The sequence below is a fragment of the Morus notabilis genome, unplaced genomic scaffold (genome assembly GCF_000414095.1).
Source record: "Morus notabilis unplaced genomic scaffold, ASM41409v2 Scaffold78, whole genome shotgun sequence".
Taxonomy (NCBI): Eukaryota; Viridiplantae; Streptophyta; class Magnoliopsida; order Rosales; family Moraceae; genus Morus; species Morus notabilis.
In genome coordinates this window covers 3,184,263-3,205,922 of record NW_010367622.1, presented here as the reverse complement: position 1 = coordinate 3,205,922, position 21,660 = coordinate 3,184,263, and the positions used below count along the sequence as shown (strand labels likewise).

Here is a 21,660-nt window from a genome sequence, read left to right as displayed (position 1 = left end):
ATTTTTTCCCCTAAAGTAATTAAGTTTTGGTTTAATTAACTTTTAAATTGTTAAATGGGGACATCCATACATTTTTGTTAATAAAGAAAGGATTAAAAAATTCTTTTTTTTAAACCTATACATAAAAAAAAAGTCAAAACTCTAGGGGGCATATGCCCCCTACGCCCCAGCCAACCACTAAAATGTTTAGGCTACAGTACACAAAATAATTAAAAAAGCAATCACCATAAAAAAAAAAAAAAATGTTCCAAATCCCTCTATAAGTACTCATTACCACCAATATTTCACACTCAAAAAACATTCCCAAACATAATAATCTTCATTTAATGGCTAATCTCCAAGACTTCGCTTTTCTTCTATTAATTATCCTAGCCCTAGCCTCATTAACAATCTTTGTCCAAACCATAATATTTTTCTGCAAACGTAAAACCAAGTCCCTTCTTCCTCTTCCACCAAGCCCACCGGCGCTTCCCATCATCGGCCATCTTTACCTCCTCGGAAAACTCCCCCACCAAGCTCTCTGCAAGGTCTCGAACCGATATGGCTCGATCGTCTTCCTCCGGTTCGGCTACAAGTCTTCTCTTCTCGTCTCCTCCGCGGAGATAGCAAGAGAATGCCTCAAAACCAACGAGTCTTGCTTCATGAACCGTCCACAGAGGGCGAATTTTGACTACCTAACCTACGGTGGTTCCGACTTCTCGGTGGCGCCGTATGGACGCTACTGGAAGTTCATGAGGAAGCTCACTGTGTCCAAGCTTCTTGGAGCTTCTATCATGGAGGTAATTTCTGTTGTAAACTTTGGGAAACTGTTGATTATATTTATTTATCTATTCTTGGACACAGTGAGCTTCTATCATGAAGTACTTTCCTGGTTTTACCAATACAGTATTCGTTTTGCACATTTTGTTTTATAATGGTAACATGTGCACTAATTTCTATTGATTTCTAAGTCAAAGTGATGTGGCATTATATATTCAGTCATACAAAAGATTCAGTGATATTGTCTGTACTTGTATACAAATGGTGCAGGCTTAGCTAGCTATATATGCCCTTAATATATATATATATATATATAAATAAATAAATTAAAGAAAAAATGCAGTTCAAAATTTGGTTACAACTTATGAGCCATATATACAGTATTTAATCTTAGAAATATGTTAACATGAATTAACCATCCACCGGGTGGCTTAGCGGCAATAGACTACCCTAGTAGGTTTGTAGTCAAAGATTAAAGGGTTGGGCGGTCTTTCTTAAGGGTCTTAAATGCCAGCGCCTGCGACCACAAACTCATGTCTCCTTACCGCTGACACATTTGATAGAGTTGGGTGACACGCTTCGCACCGAGAGGTAGATTCGGATAGTAGGGTCTCAACGATTATTTCTATTAGCATACGGGAGTTCCTTTGCTAACGACCATATATGTTTTGTACTAATATTAGTCGTCCCCTTCCCAGATTTATATTTTGCAAAAAGAAAAAAAAAAAAGTTTAACTGTATTGAATATGGCAGGTTTACCAAGCTATCCGAAGGGAAGAGATAAAGCAGTTAATACAAACTATACTGAAGGAAGCAGACGAAGGAAAGGAAATCAATGTCGGAGCTCAACTCATGGGGTTGACAAACAATATCATCTCAAGGATGGCACTGAAACAAAAGTGCGCGAAAAACGAAGACGAAGCTTACGAGATGAGGTATGTTGTGGACGAGATGTGTGACCTTGCTGGGAAGTTGAACTTGCAAGATTTCATTTGGTTTTGCAGGAAATTTGATTTGCAGAGGTTTGGGAAAAGGCTTAAAGAGGTAAGGGCTAGATATGATAATTTGATGGAGAAGATTATTAAAGATCATGAAGAAGCAAAGAGGAGGAGAATGGAAACACGTGGGGATAATGATAATGGAGAAGTTAAGGATATACTTGATATGCTGCTTGATGTTTACGAAGATGAGGATTCGGAGATCAAGTTGACTAAAGAAAATATCAACGCCTACGTTATGGTAAGCATGCATTTATTCCTTATCGTCTAGTCTCTAGGTCATATATACGTTATCTCCCTTTGTGTAAGGGCCGTTCTTTTCTTAGGTTTACATAGAAAGTTTGAAAAAATTCAAAATTTTGTGAGAAAAAAACTATAGCAAAAAGGTTGAATTGCGATTCAAACCTATGAAAAGAACCTGATATTAGATTTATTGGCTTGTGATGAAAAGTTGACATGGTGAGTAAGAGTTGTAGTAGGTTTTACAAGATGATCAGTTGGCACTTCTAAAAAATTTAACATGTGAGCGTCCTGATAAATATACATGATTAATATAACACTACTAATTATAGTTTTAACAGCAATAAGAATGATAATACTAATAAATTTTTTTTTGAGGCTTGGGTTATATATATAGCGTACTGCTAAAAAAATACTGCTAACTAGGTCCCATGTTTTTTTTTTTTTGGGTGGTACGTGGGAAAAATTTAAGTGTATGTTGTCAGCAAAAGCATTTAGCAACATATATACAATATGTTATTCCCTTTTCTCACAAGCTAACAAAAACGTGAAACGCAAAACATATATGTGTACGTCTGATTGAGAAAATGCATAAATAGAAACAAAATACTCAAATCATATATATCTGTACTGCTTTTTTAATTTCTTATTGCTATAGCTAGTATGACTCCCCGATTAGGAGTAGGTTTAATGAAGCATCCTTTTTGATCTTTGTTGTTGGGTGTAGATCTTGCTTTTTTCTGTCTCGATGTTGCTGTTTTTTAGTTTCATTTTAATGGGTTGTTTAGGTTTTTGAATATATATATATATATATATACATGTCAGAGCAAGATGGGGTAAGGGTAGCAACTTTTTAGGATTAAGAGTTCTGGATACCTGTCCTTCTCTCTCATCTCATAAAAAGTATCTTTTCAATTAGCACCTGTCTCTATAACCTTTATAGCTTTTCTTGTATTGTAGTGTACAAAATGTATTTTATTGTGTTATATTATCAACAATACACTACAGTGATAAAACATTAAAGAAGTTAATAATCTAATGTATGCACTTTTAGATTGTATTGCATTGTATTATTTATTCCCAAATTGATTTCCAACCTTGATATCGATCTTGGCACGACCCCAACTTAACTCTAACCTCGGTCACAGGTCGAACTTGATCTTAGCCTTGGACTGACCATGACCTTGGTCTTGTCTTGACATGAATCCTAACCATCATGACCTGACTTTGGCCTTCTTGTCAGACTGAACCTGACCCATGGCCTAGTCTGACCTCAATCGCTGTTCCTACCCAATCTTGACCCCAACCTTGTTTCTGGCCCCTAAGTCGATCACGATCCGATCTCACCCGAGTTTCGACCCTCACCTAGATCCTGGTCTCCGACCACTGATCTGGCATAAAGTAATACGAAATGAATCGTATTATCTTACAATTCATGTTAACGTACGCAATACTGTCATATTAAATATTATATTAATGTATTACTATACAATGCAATACTCTAATATAGTCCACCAAACATGCCGCATATATACGCAGAACATCTTTGGTGCTGGGACCGAAACCCAAGCGGTGACAATGGAATGGGCACTATCCGAGCTAATAAGCCACCCAAACGCCATGTCCAAAGCAAGGCAAGAAGTAGACCAAGTTGTAGGAAACAATAGAATGGTACAAGAATCAGACATCGCAAACCTTCCCTACATAAAAGCTGTAGTGAAAGAAACCCTAAGACTTCATCCTGGAGGGCCTTTCATAGCCAGGGAATCCTCTAAGGACTGCGAAATAAATGGCTACCATGTCCCAGCCAATACCCGGCTCTTCATCAACACGTGGGCAATCAACCGAGACCCGAACCATTGGGATGACCCGCACGAGTTCTCGCCGGAGAGGTTTCTCGACGAGGATGGCAATGAAAAGAGAGATTTGGATGTGAGGGGACACCACTTTCAGCTGTTGCCGTTTGGGAGTGGAAATAGAGGGTGTCCAGGAGTTAATCTCGCGCTATTAGTCGTTCCGACGACGGTGGCGGCTTTGATCCATTGCTTTGATTGGAAGGTTGGTGAGGAAGACAATGGTGTTGTGGATATGGAAGAGAGGTTTGGATTGTCACTTCCTAAGGCTAAGCCCTTGGTTTGTTTTCCTGTGGCCAGGCTCAACCCATTCCCTCAAGTTTAAAAATTTTAAAATCGTGTCAATAATATTGGTTAAATTTCAACCAATCATATATATTAATATGTAAAATTATATGTAGTATTTATTATGTAAATCTAATATTTGGGGACATTATTGTATATATGTGGGTGATTGGTGAAAAAATAACTTGCGAATGTGAGTGGCGGTGGTGTGGATAATATACATCATGTATTGAAAAAATTCTTAAATATCTCCCATGTTTAATTCGTAAATATTCTACGTCAATTTTTGTACTTTAAGAAATTTTTATATCTATACATATTTATTGGGTGAATTTTTAATGGTTACATTTCTATCGTTAGTCACTTTTAGATATAAGATAGAAAAAGCACAACATCCTAGAGAAAGGCTTTAACATAAAAACGATAGCAAAAAAAAAAAAAAAAAGGAAAAAGGAAAAAAAAGACCCTAAGAGACTATATAAGAGCTAATGCTTTTCTTATTTGAATAATTTAAATTAATGTGGGACTAGGATTTTTTCTAATATTAGAATTTAGGAAAAAATTTTCGTTGCAGTTTGGAATGGCCAGGTTAGATGTCTGTGTATCCTAAAACAAGCTAGGATAATATACTTTACATTGATATCCTTTTAAGTAATCTCTAAGAGAAAAACGTGATATATAGGTAAATGTCCATATTTTTAGTGGTCTTTTTATTAAATGGTCAAAATTTTATAAAATTAGAAAAATGGTTGTTTTTTTTAATAACTTTGTGGTCAACCACTTCTTGACTCAGTAATAAATCTGTAATTTATTGATTGAAATTGATTAATTATTAACTGATTTTGGTTGATTATGAACTGATTTTATTAATTAATAATGAAGAATCATTGAGTAAATCATAAGTAAATTAATAGTATATCGGTTAATCACTCATTGACACGGTAGGAAAGTGGTTATTTTCCTAAAATAAAAAAATTTGGCCATTTGTCAAAAAAATAAAAGTTGTCCATTTAACAGAAAAAGTGGTAAAAAAAATGGCCATTTACATAATTTTTCTAAATAAATTATTTCATTCACACAACCTAGCTAGAGATACAACTTGTTATTAGTAACTTCTGTCCCTTGGGAGAAGAATTATGCTATGAAGCGTTTTTGTTTCATTCCTATTTAAATTGATCAAAAAATCTCTTATTATATATAAGTTGTAAAATCTGGATTGACCTGATTATAGAGAGAACAATGAACTTCTTCTGTATGCAGTATTGATTATGATTTACACAGTACTCAGGTTGTGAGATCAAGAAGTCTACCCAAAAATCATCCGGCAATGAAAACACAAACATTTGTAAATGTATGTACAATAAAAAGAAATTACATGTTAATACGAATAATCACTAACAATTAATTAATTTCACATCAAAAGATATCTCCGTAACGGAAAAAGAAAAATCAGTCATCATTAGAAAAAAAGTAACAAAGTAAATGTTATTAACAAAATTAGTATGCACATCTTCACAGGAAAACCAATATATATCCGTCTTTCAGATCATCTCCAACACACTCATACAATGATTTCTGTTTCCTCTATATCTTCCCAGCGTCTTTCTTCTTCTTCTTCTTCTTCAAATGCATCATCAGACTTGAGATGCAAATCTAACGTCTTCAATGGAATTCCGAGTAAGATTTTAGTAGAATAATCTCCACAACCACACAGCTTCTCAAGCTCTTTCATGCCGTCAATGCTAGAAATTTTAGGTTCTCAATACATATAAATGAGATCAAAACGTCACCGGCCGCCGGAAATCACTAACAGCCGGCCGGAATCCGATCAGCAACCTGAGAACACCACAAGTAGCTTGAAGTGTTTTTGAACTCTCCTCTTGTTCCCCTCTCCTAACCAGCCACATTCGGACCACATACACAAAAAGGAGAACAAAAATCTCTCTTATGTTTGACTGCAACAATAAGTAGGGAAATAGTAGAAAATAGATCAATATGAAAAGCTTAAGAAAGTATATAGGTCAATTTTTAGTTATAGAAATTAATAGGCCATAACTTGTCAAGTTATGGTTCATAACTAGATAAGTTATGGATAAACTTGTCAAGTTATGGTTCATAGCCAGACAAGTTATGAACAATAACTTGTCAAGTTATGGTTCATAACCAGACTAGTTATGGACGACAACAGTAATTTGACATATTTATTAACTTATGTAAACTATTAGCCTATTAATTTTAATTCATCTCAAGTCTTGACTTATTTCTCTCTTTCTCCCCAATAAGTATATGGGTCTTGTTGGGCTTTAACCAAAATTTTGATGGAGAGAGAATTTAGCCTAATGGGCTGACTAAATATTTAGAGAGATTGTATTCAAAGGCCTTAACCACATTAAAAATTAAATTATTCATCCTATTATGGTCCTTGATATAATACCATGCATAAAGCCATAAACCATATTTTAATATAATTTTCCATAAAACCATGCTCTAAATTTGTGACATATTTAAGTGAATTAATTATGATTTGTGCTAGTCGATACAAATATTTCAACATCTCTCACTTGGACAATACAAATCAAACAACAAATATATATTCAGTCAAAAATAATATGTCAACAAATAAAAATCTCACACAAGAAACAAATGTCCAAAATAATTATACATAATAATACATCGACGGGATGCGAATATTATACATAATCATGCTTTCGAGATTTAGAGAGCATTACAATAACAATTATCTGGATTCAATAACAAAATGAGACTAAAATCTAATGCCTCCAACCACTAAAATCAGACATTCCAAATCTTCCTTACATACAAGCTAAAGTAATGGAAACACTATGGCTTCACCCTGGAGGCCCTTTCATAGCCAGAGAATCCTCATAGGAGTGCGCTATAAATGGTTACCATGTCCCAGCAAACACTCGACTCTTCATCACTTTATGGGCAATAAACCGAGACCCGAAGCATTGGGAGAACCCACATGAGTTCTCGCCAGAGAGGTTTCTCGAAGATGATGGTAATGTAAGGAGAGATTTGGATGTGAGGGGACAACAGTTTCAGCTGTTGCCATTTGGGAGTGGAAGAAGAGTATGGGTGCGTTTAGTAGTGTTTCTTGGAGCTTAAAATCACTTCTCTAGCAATCAAAAGCTCATAATGATATTTAGTAAAAACCATAAAAAGTGATTTTTAAAGAATTTTTTAAAAATTCACAGCTAAAATCAGGAGTAGTCTAAAGACAACTTTGACATTTAGATTGTGTGGGAATCATGATAGTATAATTAATGATTATCAACAAAGTTATATTAAATAATTAATAATTAATAAATAGATATACTTAATAACTAATAAATAAATAGTAGTTACTTATTAATTAAATATTAATTTATTACATTAAGTTTTTAATTTTGTTAATAAAATAATAAATAATATAGTAATTATTTATTTAGTTAAAGATTAATTGCTAAAAATTAAGTATATAACATATTAACAATAAGACAAGTAATAATAGGTTATTAAATAAATAAATAATTATTAATATATCAATCATATATTATGTTAATTATAATCTATTAACTAGTAACAGTTAGTAAATAAAAAATAAATAGTAGTTACTCGACTAATAATTAATATTAAATTATAATTATCAATATGTAATATATTACTCAATAATAATTAATAATTGTTAATTAGTAATTAATCATTGTAAAAAGAATAATTACCAATATTAATAAGTTATGTATATACAAATTATTTTTCTTAATACACTAATTAATTACATATAATCTAATAAATATGAGTGCATTACTAACATAGTAATTACTTATAATTAATTACTAATTATTTTTTAATTGTTTAGCATATTAATTTATTGTATGTATAGTTTAATTACTAATATACTCATTAATGATAATTTGTCCATTATTATTATATTATTAATATATTATTTTTATTTCTAAATAATTATTAATTATTAATTACTTTATATATTAATTTAATATTATCAATTACGGTCATCTTAACTACCTACAACAATTCAACCTCACAATTTACCAAACGTCATTACACTGCTTTTGGAACCAACAACACTTGTATAATTATAGTTTACTAAACACTCAGCTATTTTTTGTAACAACTGTTTTTTCTTTCAGCACAGTTAAAAGTAATTTTTTCATAATTTACAACACTACCAAACTGGCCCTATGTCCCGAAGCTAATCTCGCATTGTTGGTCCTTGGCAGCTTTGGTTCATTGATTTGATTGGAAGGTTGGTGAAGACGGGAATGGCGTTGTGAATATGGAAGAGGGGTTTGGATTGTCACTTCCTAAGGCTAAGCCCTTCATTTGCTTTCCAGTGGCCAGGCTTAATCCATTCCCTCAAGTTTTCTGATTTAAAAATTGTCTTTATATATGTATATATAATAATTGGCTAAATTTAATTCCAAGTCAATAGTATTTAAAGTCTGCCTGTAAGATTATGAAAGTCCAACATCCCAAGCTTAGGATTAAGGAAATCCTCATGTTGCCTTGACATACGAAGAAAACTAAGTTAGAGGATTCAAACCATGATTTGAATCATGGTTTATGGTTCACTATAGTGTTTTCTCTCACAAAAAATACACGTAAATCAAAAATAGTTCTAATCACAAAATTCTAATTCATGAACCAAATATCTTCTGAAAGATTTTGGGCCAACACAAACTTGATTGGAAATAGAAAAACTAAAAGATTGTGATTTGACTGATGCCTAGGCAAAGTAAAAGAGGAAATATTACTCAAAAACTTAGACAGCCATCTGAGGCAAAAGGGTTAAAGACTTAAGACAAGATAAGTTGTGTAATCGCATTGCGAAGATTATAAGTAATGAATTATATGTGTGGACAACATCTCCTTATGGTATGAGACTTGTTAAGGTAAAGTCTAAAAATAAAACAGTGCGGGGTTAAACTCAAAGCGGACAATATTATCATACTAAATGGAGATACGTACAAATCGTTACCAAATCTCTAACATCTTCATCAAGTGTCAATACTTGGAGAGATGACCTAACTTTCGTACCAAATTGTTAAGGACAACAGATGATGATGTGAGCTTCAGATTAAACAACAAATATTAATTGCAGGCTTTATGTATTTACAAGGCAACAAACAAGTGCAGACGAATGTATATTAAGTAAAGAATACACAGTTTTTATAATATTGATTGGCGTTTCCTAAGATGCACTAATCAAGGACGGCTTGTCCCACAAGGTTTAATGCAGGTATTAACAAATGAAATAAAAAACATGAAGTTAATATTGTATATTGTTGGGATGTGAAATTGAATTAATAGGATTAAATATAAAATCATACAAAATGTAGTTAGCATATTGACTAATTCTTAGTTTCATTGGAGTGATTACTGCTTCTATTAAAAGTATTTATTTAATAGTCAAAGCTTCTGCATTATTTTTCTCCTTTGTTTGTTGCAGCAGGCCTCTGGATTTTTTTTTTCTTTTTTTTTGTTTTGTTTTAAATATTAAGGAAAACTTGGTTCTTCATTTATAAAGCATTCCTGCCCCATATAATTTCATTCATTATTTTCTTCACTAAAAGTTCAGCTATGGCAGACTTTCAAGGCTACATCACACTTTTCCTAGTCTTGCTAGTTTCCACCATTGTGGTCCGAGCCATATTCAAGAAAAACCGAACCAAGGTTCGCCTTCCGCCGAGCCCACTAGCCCTTCCAATCATCGGACACCTTCATCTTCTAGCTCCAATACCACACCAAGCACTCCACAAACTCTCCAACCGCTATGGACCCTTAATCCATCTCTCCCTTGGCTCTGTTCCTTGTGTGGTTGCTTCATCCCCAGAAATCGCCAAGGAGTTCCTTAAGACGCAAGAAATTTCGTTCTTGAACCGCCCTCAGACGGCTGCTGTTGACTACATCACTTATGGATCAGCTGACTTCTCATTTGCTCCTTATGGACCTTATTGGAAGTTCATGAAGAAGCTTTGCATGTCTCAGCTTCTTGGTGGCAGAACACTAGATCTGCTTCTCCCCGTTAGGCGCGAAGAGCTCAAGCGGTTCTTACGTGTGATGCTGAAAAAGGCTGAAGAAAATGCAGCAGTTGATGTTGGAGGAAAGCTCATTATACTAACCAACAGTGTCATATCAAGAATGGTTATGAACCAAAGGTGTTCCGAGAAGGACGGTGAAGCCAATGAGGTGAGGAAATTGGTGACGGAGACTGCTGAGCTGACCGGGAAATTCAACTTGTCAGATTACATCTGGTTTTGTAAGAACTTGGACTTGCAGGGGTTTGGGAAAAGGCTTAAGGAAGTTCGTGAGAAGTTTGACACCATGATGGAGAGAATAATAAAAGAGCATGAAGAGGCAAGGAAAGAGGCAAAGAGAGAGGGTGATTTAGTGAAGGACTTACTTGACATTTTACTTGATATATCAGAGGACGAGAGCTCAGAAATCAGACTGACAAGAGAAAACATTAAGGCATTCATTCTGGTACGTTTTATGAAACAATCAACAAACATTATACTATATGTGTGTATTTATTGAGAAAAGTGCATGTATGTGTTGTCCCATGAAAAGTAGATGAAAATATAAAATGATTTATATGCATGAAGGACCCAAGATCCAAAACCTAATAGGTTAAACTTTTAGGTCAAGTTGAGATCCTGAAATATGTTAGTCAATTTTACATGTGGTGTCTCTCCCAATAAGTGGTATCAGAGAGCTGATCGTTCGTACAAGGTCAAGCGAAAATGTTTATATACTATGTGAGAAAATCAAAAATCTTGGTCTAATATTCTGAGCATGAAAATTTGTTATTGCTTCAAGTAGTATTAACAAGACACATGTAAACAAATAGATATTCATATATGAGGGATCATTCTATATGGCTCTCAAAATTCCTAGCCAGAACTGACTATTTCAGAGATTATAGGAACTTGAAATTGATTTCTATTTTCTACTTTTTTTAATTGTGCAAGAGTATACACTTACAATATCACGTGGCTGAAATTGCAATAATGGAGATCTTGGTGATGAGTGCTTGACATTACAAGAAAAAAAAAATAGAAAACTGAACTAAGAAGGTTGTAAAATTATTAAAGTAAATTGCACTTGTTACTGATTTTAAAATTCATAATGTAATTAGCTAAAATTGAAAGTTTAGAAGTGCTATTATGTGAAAAACAAAAAGTTCAGAATGCAACAATGTAATTTACTCGAATTTTTATAACTATTATTATTATTTTTTTTGACAGGACATATTTGCAGCTGGGACAGACACATCAGCCATTACAGTAGAATGGGCACTAGCAGAGCTAATAAACCACCCAAGTATGATGAACAAAGCAAGAGAAGAAATAGACACTGTAGTTGGGAAAAGCAGACTAGTAGAAGAGTCAGATATAGTGAACCTTCCTTATCTCCAAGCCACAGTGAAAGAGACACTGAGGCTTCACCCAAGCCCACTAATTGTGAGAGAGTCCTCAGAAAAATGCACAATCAATGGCTATGACATCCCGGAAAAGACTCAGGTGTTTGTCAATGTTTGGGCTATCGGAAGGGACCCGAGGCACTGGGAAGAGCCGCTCGAGTTCAAGCCGGAGAGGTTTCTTGGTGAAGAAGGCAGTAGAGAGAGCCAATTGGATGTGAGAGGACAACATTTCCATCTATTGCCTTTTGGGAGTGGAAGAAGAGGATGTCCAGGAACATCACTTGCTTTGCAGGTAGTTCACACAAGCCTGGCTTCCATGATTCAATGCTTTGAGTGGAAATTAGTTGGTGGGAAAAATGGCATAGTGGACATGGAAGAGGGACCCGGCTTGACTCTTCGAAGGGCTCATCCCTTGGTTTGTGTGCCGGTTGCTAGGTTCAGTCCACTGCCAATATGAAACATTTTTCACAAAAGAAAAAATACTTGGGGGAACTACCGGTGCTAAGCGCCGGTACTAAATACAAGCACTTATAAGACCGGTTCCATTTATAGGTGTTATGTCGTGGGATCCACCTTCTATTAATAAGTGTCAGGTGCTCTTAATATCAAAATTCAATTTTATATGGCATTTGAAATGAGTGATTGTTTTAAATTATAAAGATGGTATGTTTTGCCTCAAGAATTGAGAAAATGTATAGGAAGTTAGATACTTAGGGCCCGTTTAATTCGTTAATTCGAGTTGAGACGTGATTTTATGTGAAAGTTTCTTATTGTAGTAAAAAAGTTAGATGTGACTGTTTTTTAGAGCTTTTTACTATAACAAAACTCGAATCGGTGAAATGAACGAAAATTAATAAAAAATAGTGAACATGAATTTAAAACGTTAAGGAGATATATAATTGCAAAAGGTAGTTTCATTTTTCATATACTATATAGTATATTGCATAGAAATTTATTTGCATTTTATAATTCCATGTAAAGTATAGTTCCCATATGACTTTTTTTATGTATATAATTGCAAAATTATCGTACCCACCGTGATCTATTTTGACCCGTTCAACAACTTGAAAGAAAAGAAATGACAAAGTCAAGAAATCGGAAGTAAAATCCAAACGCAAATATTCAAATAGATACAAAGGGGTTTTTAATTCGTGAACAGTGAACTCGTCGCACTTGCTAAGGTATGTATCCAACATCCCTCATGGTCGGCTAATGGAAATTATTAATGAATTTGTCACATAATATTCTACTTCGAACAAGATAAATATAATATCACAAAATTGGAATGCGTAACCGACTACATTTATCATATAAAAAGAAAATCTACTACATAAGATTAGAAGCTAAATATGAATGGAGTGTCTTTAGTAGTTCTTAAAATAAACTATCGGTAATTCTTTATTTTTTTAGTCATAAGATCTATATCAAAAACTGTTTGTTTTACATATTTTTTCTATCTAATGTAATTTTAATCATATTTAATAGTAAAAAATTAGAATTACAAATAACGTGGACTACCGAAGAAACTCTCAGATACTAAATATGTAGTTACTAATAAAAATAGTGAAAATTCCCGTCATTATTTGCTTTTCTATGGGAAAAAAAAGTATGCCTTGATGATCACAACTTCTACAAATAGGATATTACATGAGAAGAAAAGTAATTTTTTTTAAAGCAAAAAATAGAGAATTTACTCTTGAGAGTGTATGAGTCAGAACCTTTATTCCTTACTCTTGATAAATACTCTTTTATTAGTGTAATTATTTAACTAAAAAGATTATAAATCAAGAGTAAATGATAAAAATCTTGAGTCATGCACTTTCAAACGATATTTGTCATGATTATTTTTTTTAATCTTTTACGGTTAGCACTAGTTTGGCAAGAAAAGTCCACACTACTTTTTATTCTTTTATGTTTATTTTTTATATATATTTACTTTAAACATTGAGGCTAATCTTGGGCATTAGATCACTACCTAATGCTTTTAAAAAAAGACAAAACAAATGTCGAAAAGAATACTTTATACTATAAGTCCATTTGAGACTATCCTCTTCTTTTTCTTCAATAAAAAAACTAAGTACTCCTTTCTTAAGAGTAATCCTTTTAACTTAAACAACTGATTTGTTTACCAAAAAACTCATCCATGGAAGATCTTGAAGGCTACATCATCCTCACCCTTGTGATCTGTCTAGTCTCAACCGTCCTGGCCCGAGCCATACTTGCCAAAGCTCGGACCAAGGCTCGGCTTCCACCGAGTCCGCCTTCTCTTCCAATCATTGGACACCTTCACTTGGTTGGTTCAATACCACACCAAAGTTTCCAAAAACTGTCAAACAAATATGGACCCTTGATTCATATCTCTCTTGGCTATGTCCCTTGTGTGGTTGTTTCATCACTAGAAATGGCCAACGAGTTCCTTAAGACCAATGAATCTTCATTCTTGGACCGCCCTCAGTTCATTAATATTATGAACCTTTCTTATCCCTCAGCTGATTTTACTTTTGCACTTTATGGACCTTATTGGAAGTTTATGAAGAAAATATCCATGACTCAGCTTCTTGGGGGCCAAACAATGGACCAACTTCTCCCCATTAGGCATGAAGAGCTTAAAGGATTCATGAACTTGATGCTCAGAAAGGCGGATCGAAAGGAAGCCATTGAAGTCGATGTAGAGCTCGCGAAGCTAATGAATAATGTCATATCGAGAATGACTATGAGCCAAAAGTGTTCCGATGATGACAATGAAGCCGAAGAGATTAGGAAGTTGGTGAGAGAGACAACCGAGATCGCCGGAAGATTTAACTTGTCGGAGTATATTTGGTTTTGTAAGAATTTTGATTTTCAAGGTCTTGAGAAGAGGTGTAAGGAAATTCATGACAGATTTGATGCTATGATGGAGAAGATTATAAAAGAGCATCAAGAGGCAAGGAAGGAGGAGAAGGGTAGAAGTGAAAAAGTCAAGGATTTGCTTGATATTTTACTTGATATACAAGAATGTGAGAACTCAGAAATCAAGTTGAAGAAGGACCACATAAAAGCATTCATAATGGTAAGGTTTCAGCCAACCCTAGATTGATTGATCTCGTCAAACAATGAACTTGATCTATAAAGAAGAGTATCTAGTTCATAATATAGTTGTTTTTCTGTTGAATGCATAACAAATTGTCAAAGTAGAAAACTAGTAGTTGGATATATGCTAGAGAAGTATTTTAGTTGCCATCTTAAAATACTCTGTTTGTCCTGTTTGATAAAACTGCTTAAGAATTAAATATTAACTTTTTCATTGATTTGGAGCTTTGGTTTTTAAGGGTCTTGATTTCTGAACTCGCTTAATTACCTCCAAAAATGAAGGTAATTGTCAATTTCCTAAATTCTAGTGTCAAGTGAAAAACATGTTAAAAGAAATTATAAATACTCTGTTTGTCCTGTTTGATAAAACTGCTTAAGAATTAAATATTGACTTTTTCATTAATTTGGAGCTTTGGTTTTTAAGGGTCTTGCTTTCTGAACTCTCTTAATTACCTCCAAAAATGAAGGTAATTGTCAATTTCCTAAATTCTAGTGTCAAGTGAAAAACATGTTAAAAGAAATTATAAATAACTAACAAAGCTATCAACACATGAATTTTCAGGACATGTTTGTAGCTGGGACAGACACAACTGCCAAAGCAATAGAGTGGGCATTAGCAGAGCTAATAAACCACCCAAATATCATGAACAAAGCAAGAGAAGAAATCTATAATGCGGTTGGGAAAACCCGACTAGTAGAAGAGTCAGACATTGCTAACCTTCATTACCTCCAAGCCATAATGAAAGAGACATTGAGGCTTCATCCAACAGGCCCAATGATCTTGAGAGAGTCATCCAAGAAATGCACAACTAGTGGCTATGAAATCCCGGAGAGGACCCGGTTGTTCGTCAACACGTGGGCTATCGGGAGAGACCCCAAGTACTGGGAAGACCCACTTGAGTTCAAGCCGGAGAGGTTTCTTGGCGAAGAAGGCGGTGGAAAAACCGTGTTGGATGTGAGGGGACAACATTTTCAGCTTTTGCCATTTGGGAGCGGAAAAAGGTTATGCCCCGGAACCTCGCTTTCTATGCAGGTCATTCAGACAACTCTTGCTTCAATGATTCAGTGCTTTGAGTGGAAGGTTGATGGAAGAAATGGCACTACTCTTGACATGGAAGAGGCACCTGGGTTGACTCTCCAAAGGGCTCATCCCTTGGTCTCTGTTCCAGTTGCTAGGCTATGTCCAATGCCACTTTGATCAATATGTATATATGAATAACATATATATACACGAGCCCATTCATTTCGCTGATTTGAATTTGTAATTCAAGTTGAGATGTGATTTTATATGAGAACTTTTTACTGTAATAAAAAAGTTAGATATGACTGTTTTTGATAATTTTTTACTGTAACAAAACTCAAATTCTAAACTCGAATCAGTAAAATGAATGGAGTTTATATGTTTTGTCAAAATAAAAACAAACAAAAAAAAATGGATATGCAAATAAAATATGTTTGTCTCCACTTTTTGGTCTATTGAGCTTTGCAAGCTGAAGAGCACCTTGTCTTGCGTTCTCCATCTTTTTGTCTGTTGTCGGTATTGCCGGGTGTTGGGGTGTACCTGCAGAAGAAAATTCGGACACTTAAGTTAGGCAACTGATAGAGAGGATAAAAAATAGAGTTTTAGGTCCCGTTCACTTCATTGATTTGAGTTTAGAATTCGAGTTAAGATGTGACTTTATGTGAGAGCTTTTTACTGTAGTAAAAAAGTTAGATGTGATTGTTTATGAGAGCTTTTTACTGTAGAAAAACTCAAATTCTAAACTCGAATCAGCGAAGTAAACGGGACCTTAGTAAGTTAGAAAAGAATGAGAAACTGAAAGAAAGTACAAATAGGGGAGGCGGCTAAGAAAACTCTTTGTGGACTTTCTATCTCAACCATAATTAATAGAACTCTAAAAATCTATAACCGTGCAATTCGTTGAGTAAATATCACATCACAACCATTTTATTGTCTTATCTAAAATTCCAATGCAAATGAACGTCTCAGGAAAACAGAAATCTTGCAGGTCCCAAGCATTTGAATAACGTGATTTTACTGGCAAATAAAAGATCATTGATCATGGACAACCAAAACAGATTCAAATAAGAAAAAAAAAAGAAAAGAAAAAAATATCAATGATATTAATAACACAGAATAATTTGGCTGGCATCTTTATATCCATTCTATTTATCACTTCCCATGATGGTCAAAATTCACCTTTGAGGAATGAATGTTCGATAAATTAATTAGCTCGATTAAATAATAAAATCTTTTAGTCTCCGCTTGAGTCAATGTACTAAATTAATAATCTCGTTAAATGAATAAGATAATAATTTTTTTTTTCGATTTCTTTTAGGGCCCAATGAAAATATAAATTAATAATTAATTAAATACAAAAAATAATAATAAATAACATATAGAATTCATCATATTAACAACTTTTTCTTTTCATCTAGGTATTAAATTTAAAAAATATGTACATCAATTTTATGTCTATATATGTATTTATTGTCATTCTATGTACACTATACTTACATTAATTTTTGAGCTTCTATGTACATGTATATAGCATTAATTATATACTTGAAATTCTATATATAAACATATTAATTTTGACTACATCCACTTATTTAAAAATTTATTTATAACTCATACATGAATTTTGATCAAAAGAATAATACATGTACTAAAATGACACATATTTTTAAAATATAAAACTCTTCTTAAATTAATAAATATTTATTTACCAACTAATTTATCTATCATGTATTTATCGATAAATTAATAATCTCATTAAAATAATATTTTTTCTTAGTCCTAAAATATTTTTTATATTGATTTTACTGTAGTATGAATTCGAAACATAAAGGTGTAAATTTGATATGTCTCATAATGTAGTGTATGATGTTTAAAATATCAAAATGCAAGGTGTAGAAATGAAACAAAGCATTAGAACAATAATAGAGAAAAGCTACTAGCTATCTACTATAATCTTACTTTTTTCTTGACTTCCAACGTGATTAGGCTCCACAATCTTCAACAAAAATGAGTACTATCTAATCTATTTATGAAGGTTCCTTAAACGAAAGAGATTAAAAAGAAAAAAGAAAAGAAAAGAAACTTCCCACGAGCTCTCAAATTAAACCATACTGAATATCGATTAACATTGGAACACTATGATTATTTATGCACCTTATACTCTTATAGAGCTACGTACTATCAGAATACAACCATTCCACGTCATATAAACTCCAGGATTTGTATCCTCAACTTAAATGACGCAGCGTTTAAACAAGACAAAGAAACGACGCGCGTTTTGGAACACAACTTTAACAAGGAAACGACGTGCAAAACAGAGTAAAACGAAAAATAAATGAACTGAAGCAAAAGCAATTATTTCAGGCCCCACACATAGAGTTGCAAGAAGGCCTACGTGGGCCGGGCCGACTTATATAAGAACAACCTTCGGCCCGGTCCACACCATGGATTAATTTTCTAGGGGCTAAGTCAAGTCATGTCATGGGTCAGGTTGGGCCGTGAACGGACCGGCCCATTTGAGCTCATCAACGAGTTAGGATGGATATGCCCATCTTAATCTTTAATTTTTTATTTTTTTAATATTTGTTTCTAAATTTCTATACAAATTAATAAAAGTCTGAATAATTAATTGAATTATGAAAAAATATAGAAACAATTTTTTTAATATTTGTCTCATTAAAAATATTTTTTTAAAAAACCAGTGAGACAAAAACCTTAATAAAGAAAAATGAGTACAATGAAAATAATTATATATAAGATAGTTTATAAAATTACTAAATAAAAGTCAAATAAACAAAAAACATAAAAAGCCTAATATGCCACTCCTTGAAGAAGGCCATTCTCCAACTGTGCCTTTCATGAGCTGGCTCATTGTGGGTCTATATGAGCTTAATCAAGTGAGCCTTACATGGGCCGGCTCATGTTGGACCTATTCGTGCCGGCATAGTGCGGCCCATGCCCATGCTCGGCCTGGCCTATGAATTTTCATAGGCCGATCCATGAATCGAGAAATGTTAGCACAGCCCACCACACTAATTTTATTAGGTTGAGCCGTATCTTAAACCGTATCGCGCCGGACTAACGTAAGGCTGTATTAGAATGGGTTTGGGCCGGTCCATGGGCCCGCCCTATAGCTCCATCTCTAGCTACGCTACGCTACATACATTTGGTAAGTAGCAAAGACGGAAAGAGCACTATTATGTTGTCAATTACTTTCTCTGTCAGAAACCTTTATTATATGAGATACGTACAAGTAATTACTTTCTTTTGAAAAGTGAAAAAAAAAAAGAGAATTCATTATCATCTTGTTAATTAATCTTTGAATGTCATATTTTTTAAGAATTTTTTACTGTAAAAATTTAAAATTTAAAACTTAAATTAGTGAAATGAACGAGACTTTAGATTTTTTTAGTAATATCTCTATTTATTAGGTTAATATTTAATTTTATTAAAATTATATTAAATTAAAAAAATACATGAAACAATTATGTGGAAATTTAATAGAAACTTTCAAATTTGTAATTGTAAACCATCATTATTCGTACAGAATGTTGACTGTGAAGAGATCGTTAGTTGGTCTTAGTGGGTCCATAGCAATCAATCACGCCGATATTTTCCCAACAAAATGGTTAAAAACATAGAGAAAGGGTCTGAAAAAGAGAGAACTAAAAATCTCTTTCTAATCTTTCCCAACAAAATAACAAGAAAAGAAAAAAAAGAGAGAGAATACAATGGGAACCTCAAACTCTGATATAACAACAAAACAACTCCTACTTGATCATCATGATCATGATGTGGAAGTGGAACAACCACCAACTGATCAAAAACATCCCAACAACAAACTTTCTCTCATCCCTCTCATCTTCCTCATCTACTTCGAGGTCTCCGGCGGCCCCTACGGCGAAGAGTCGGCGGTGGGGGCCGCGGGGCCTCTCCTCGCCATCCTCGGCTTCCTCATCTTCCCCTTCATTTGGAGCATCCCGGAGGCACTCGTCACCGCCGAGCTCGCCACTGCGTTCCCCGGAAACGGCGGCTTTGTGATATGGGCAAACAAGGCTTTTGGTCCCTTTTGGGGCTCCCTCATGGGCTCTTGGAAGTTCCTTAGTGGTGTCATCAATTTGGCTTCATATCCTGTTCTTTGTGTTGACTATCTCAAGCTGGTAATCCCAATCCTCTCTTCAGGATTTCCTCGCTACTTTGCAATATTGGTCTCCACTTTGGTCCTCTCTTTTCTCAACTATACAGGTTTGACAATAGTTGGTTACACTGCGGTCGCATTGGGAATTGTGTCCCTTTTACCATTTCTTTTGATGACCCTTTTAGCGATTCCCAAGGTTGATCCCGTCAGGTGGATTAGTTTCGGTCAAGAGAGTGTCACGAAAGATTGGGCATTGTTCTTCAACACTCTTTTTTGGAACTTGAATTTTTGGGACAATGCTAGTACTTTAGCTGGTGAAGTTGAGCAACCGCAAAAGACATACCCAAAAGCACTTTTCTCCGCTGTGATTTTGTCATGCTTTGGTTACTTATTACCTCTCTTGGCTGCAACCGGGGCTATACCTCTAAATCAAGAGAATTGGGTTGATGGGTACTTGGCCAATGTTGCTGAAATGATTGCTGGGAAATGGTTGAAGATCTGGATCGAACTCGGCGCAGTTTTATCAGTGATCGGGTTATTCGAAGCCCAATTGACTAGCAGTGCATATCAAATTTTGGGCATGGCGGAATTAGGCTTCTTGCCTCGAATTTTCGGAGCGCGGTCGAAATGGTTCAACACCCCTTGGCTGGGAATTTTGGTCTCAACAATGGTACCACTTGTTGTCTCTTACATGGATTTCGCCAACATTATTTCATCTGCGAATTTCTTGTACAGTTTAGGAATGTTGTTGGAATTTTCATCTTTCCTTTGGCTGAGAAAGAAGTTACCACAAGTGAAGAGGCCATTTAGTGTCCCAATGGGTTTAGGAGGGTTGGTTTTTATGTGTTTGATTCCATCTGGGTTTTTGGTGTATGTTATGGCTGTGGCTACTAAACCAGTTCTTTTAATTAGTACTTTGTTAACTCTGTTTGGAATCGCTTGGTACTTCTTTATGAATATCTGCAGAAAAAAGATGTGGTTTGAGTTCAACAAAGGTGAAGAAAAGTTGGACGGTGAAGATATAGACTAGATTGATTGTAAAATATTACAATATGGATCAATATTTATGTATCTAATTTTTCAATTTTTATGAAGAAAATTGATTTTTTTCCTTTTTTTTTTTTTTTGCCGTGAAATTCTTGGTTGTTCTCAAACCCAATATCCTATCGCTGTCCGTACTTCAATTTATGTGGGATGTGATCAAAATATTTTTGAAGCTTTGTAGTCATTCATAAGCTTTTATTTAAAAAATAAAATAAAAATAAAAGAAAGTTCTTCTTGTCTTAATGGGAGTGCCTGTAATATTTCTACGTTCCGTAGTCTGATTGTTAATAGGCTACCGACAATGAATATTTTGTCACGGGATCTTAATCTGGTTTTGATTCTAGAGATGCTAGTTGACCACACATGTCTAAATATTTAGAGAAAGGAAAGAGGCGTGCACGTGAAATATTATCAAATAATGCAAACTTCACTTCTCTCTCCTTTTTCTTAAAAAATAATATATTGGGAACTCTCTATTTGACTTTTTTTTTATATTTATTTATAGATTTATATGATAGGTTATGAAAAATGAAATACTATAGTTTTATATTTTTAATTATTGAATTTGTATAAAAATTATCTGTTTTATATATTTTTTATTTTGACGCTATTTTTATTACATAAAACGACTAGAAAAAGTTATTACCAGTGCGAACCCTACTGTAAAAGACCCCCCCCCCCCCCCCCCCCCCCCTTTTTTTTTTTAATGAGGTTGTTTTTTTGCTGTAGCTAAACCTTAGATAAAGTTGTCACATGTATCATGCTCTATAAATTATTCTTTGAAACAATGGTGAAGTACAAGTAAC

General features: G+C 34.2%; 4 protein-coding genes across 4 annotated transcripts; all 4 read left to right on the top strand.

Moving 5' to 3' along the window:
- The first annotated feature begins 326 nt into the window (after window positions 1–326).
- On the top strand, window positions 327–4,175 carry LOC21410681 (cytochrome P450 93A3). Its single transcript, XM_024175344.1, has 3 exons — window positions 327–779; window positions 1,513–1,998; window positions 3,537–4,175. The coding sequence occupies exons 1-3, from the start codon at window positions 327–329 to the stop codon at window positions 4,173–4,175; spliced, it is 1,578 nt and encodes a 525-aa protein (XP_024031112.1).
- Window positions 4,176–9,736: 5,561 nt separating this feature from the next.
- LOC21410680 (cytochrome P450 93A3) lies at window positions 9,737–12,039 on the top strand. The gene is made up of 2 exons (XM_010113120.2): window positions 9,737–10,642; window positions 11,407–12,039. Exons 1-2 carry the CDS (start codon window positions 9,740–9,742, stop codon window positions 12,037–12,039), a joined length of 1,536 nt encoding a protein of 511 aa, XP_010111422.1. The 5' UTR covers window positions 9,737–9,739.
- A 1,683-nt stretch (window positions 12,040–13,722) lies between these two features.
- On the top strand, window positions 13,723–15,849 carry LOC21410679 (3,9-dihydroxypterocarpan 6A-monooxygenase). The gene is made up of 2 exons (XM_010113119.2): window positions 13,723–14,631; window positions 15,214–15,849. Exons 1-2 carry the CDS (start codon window positions 13,726–13,728, stop codon window positions 15,847–15,849), a joined length of 1,542 nt encoding a protein of 513 aa, XP_010111421.1. The 5' UTR covers window positions 13,723–13,725.
- Window positions 15,850–19,345: 3,496 nt separating this feature from the next.
- On the top strand, window positions 19,346–20,980 carry LOC21410678 (probable polyamine transporter At3g13620). Its single transcript, XM_010113118.2, has one exon. It carries the CDS (start codon window positions 19,404–19,406, stop codon window positions 20,838–20,840), a length of 1,437 nt encoding a protein of 478 aa, XP_010111420.1. The 5' UTR covers window positions 19,346–19,403; the 3' UTR covers window positions 20,841–20,980.
- The last annotated feature ends 680 nt before the right edge of the window (window positions 20,981–21,660 follow it).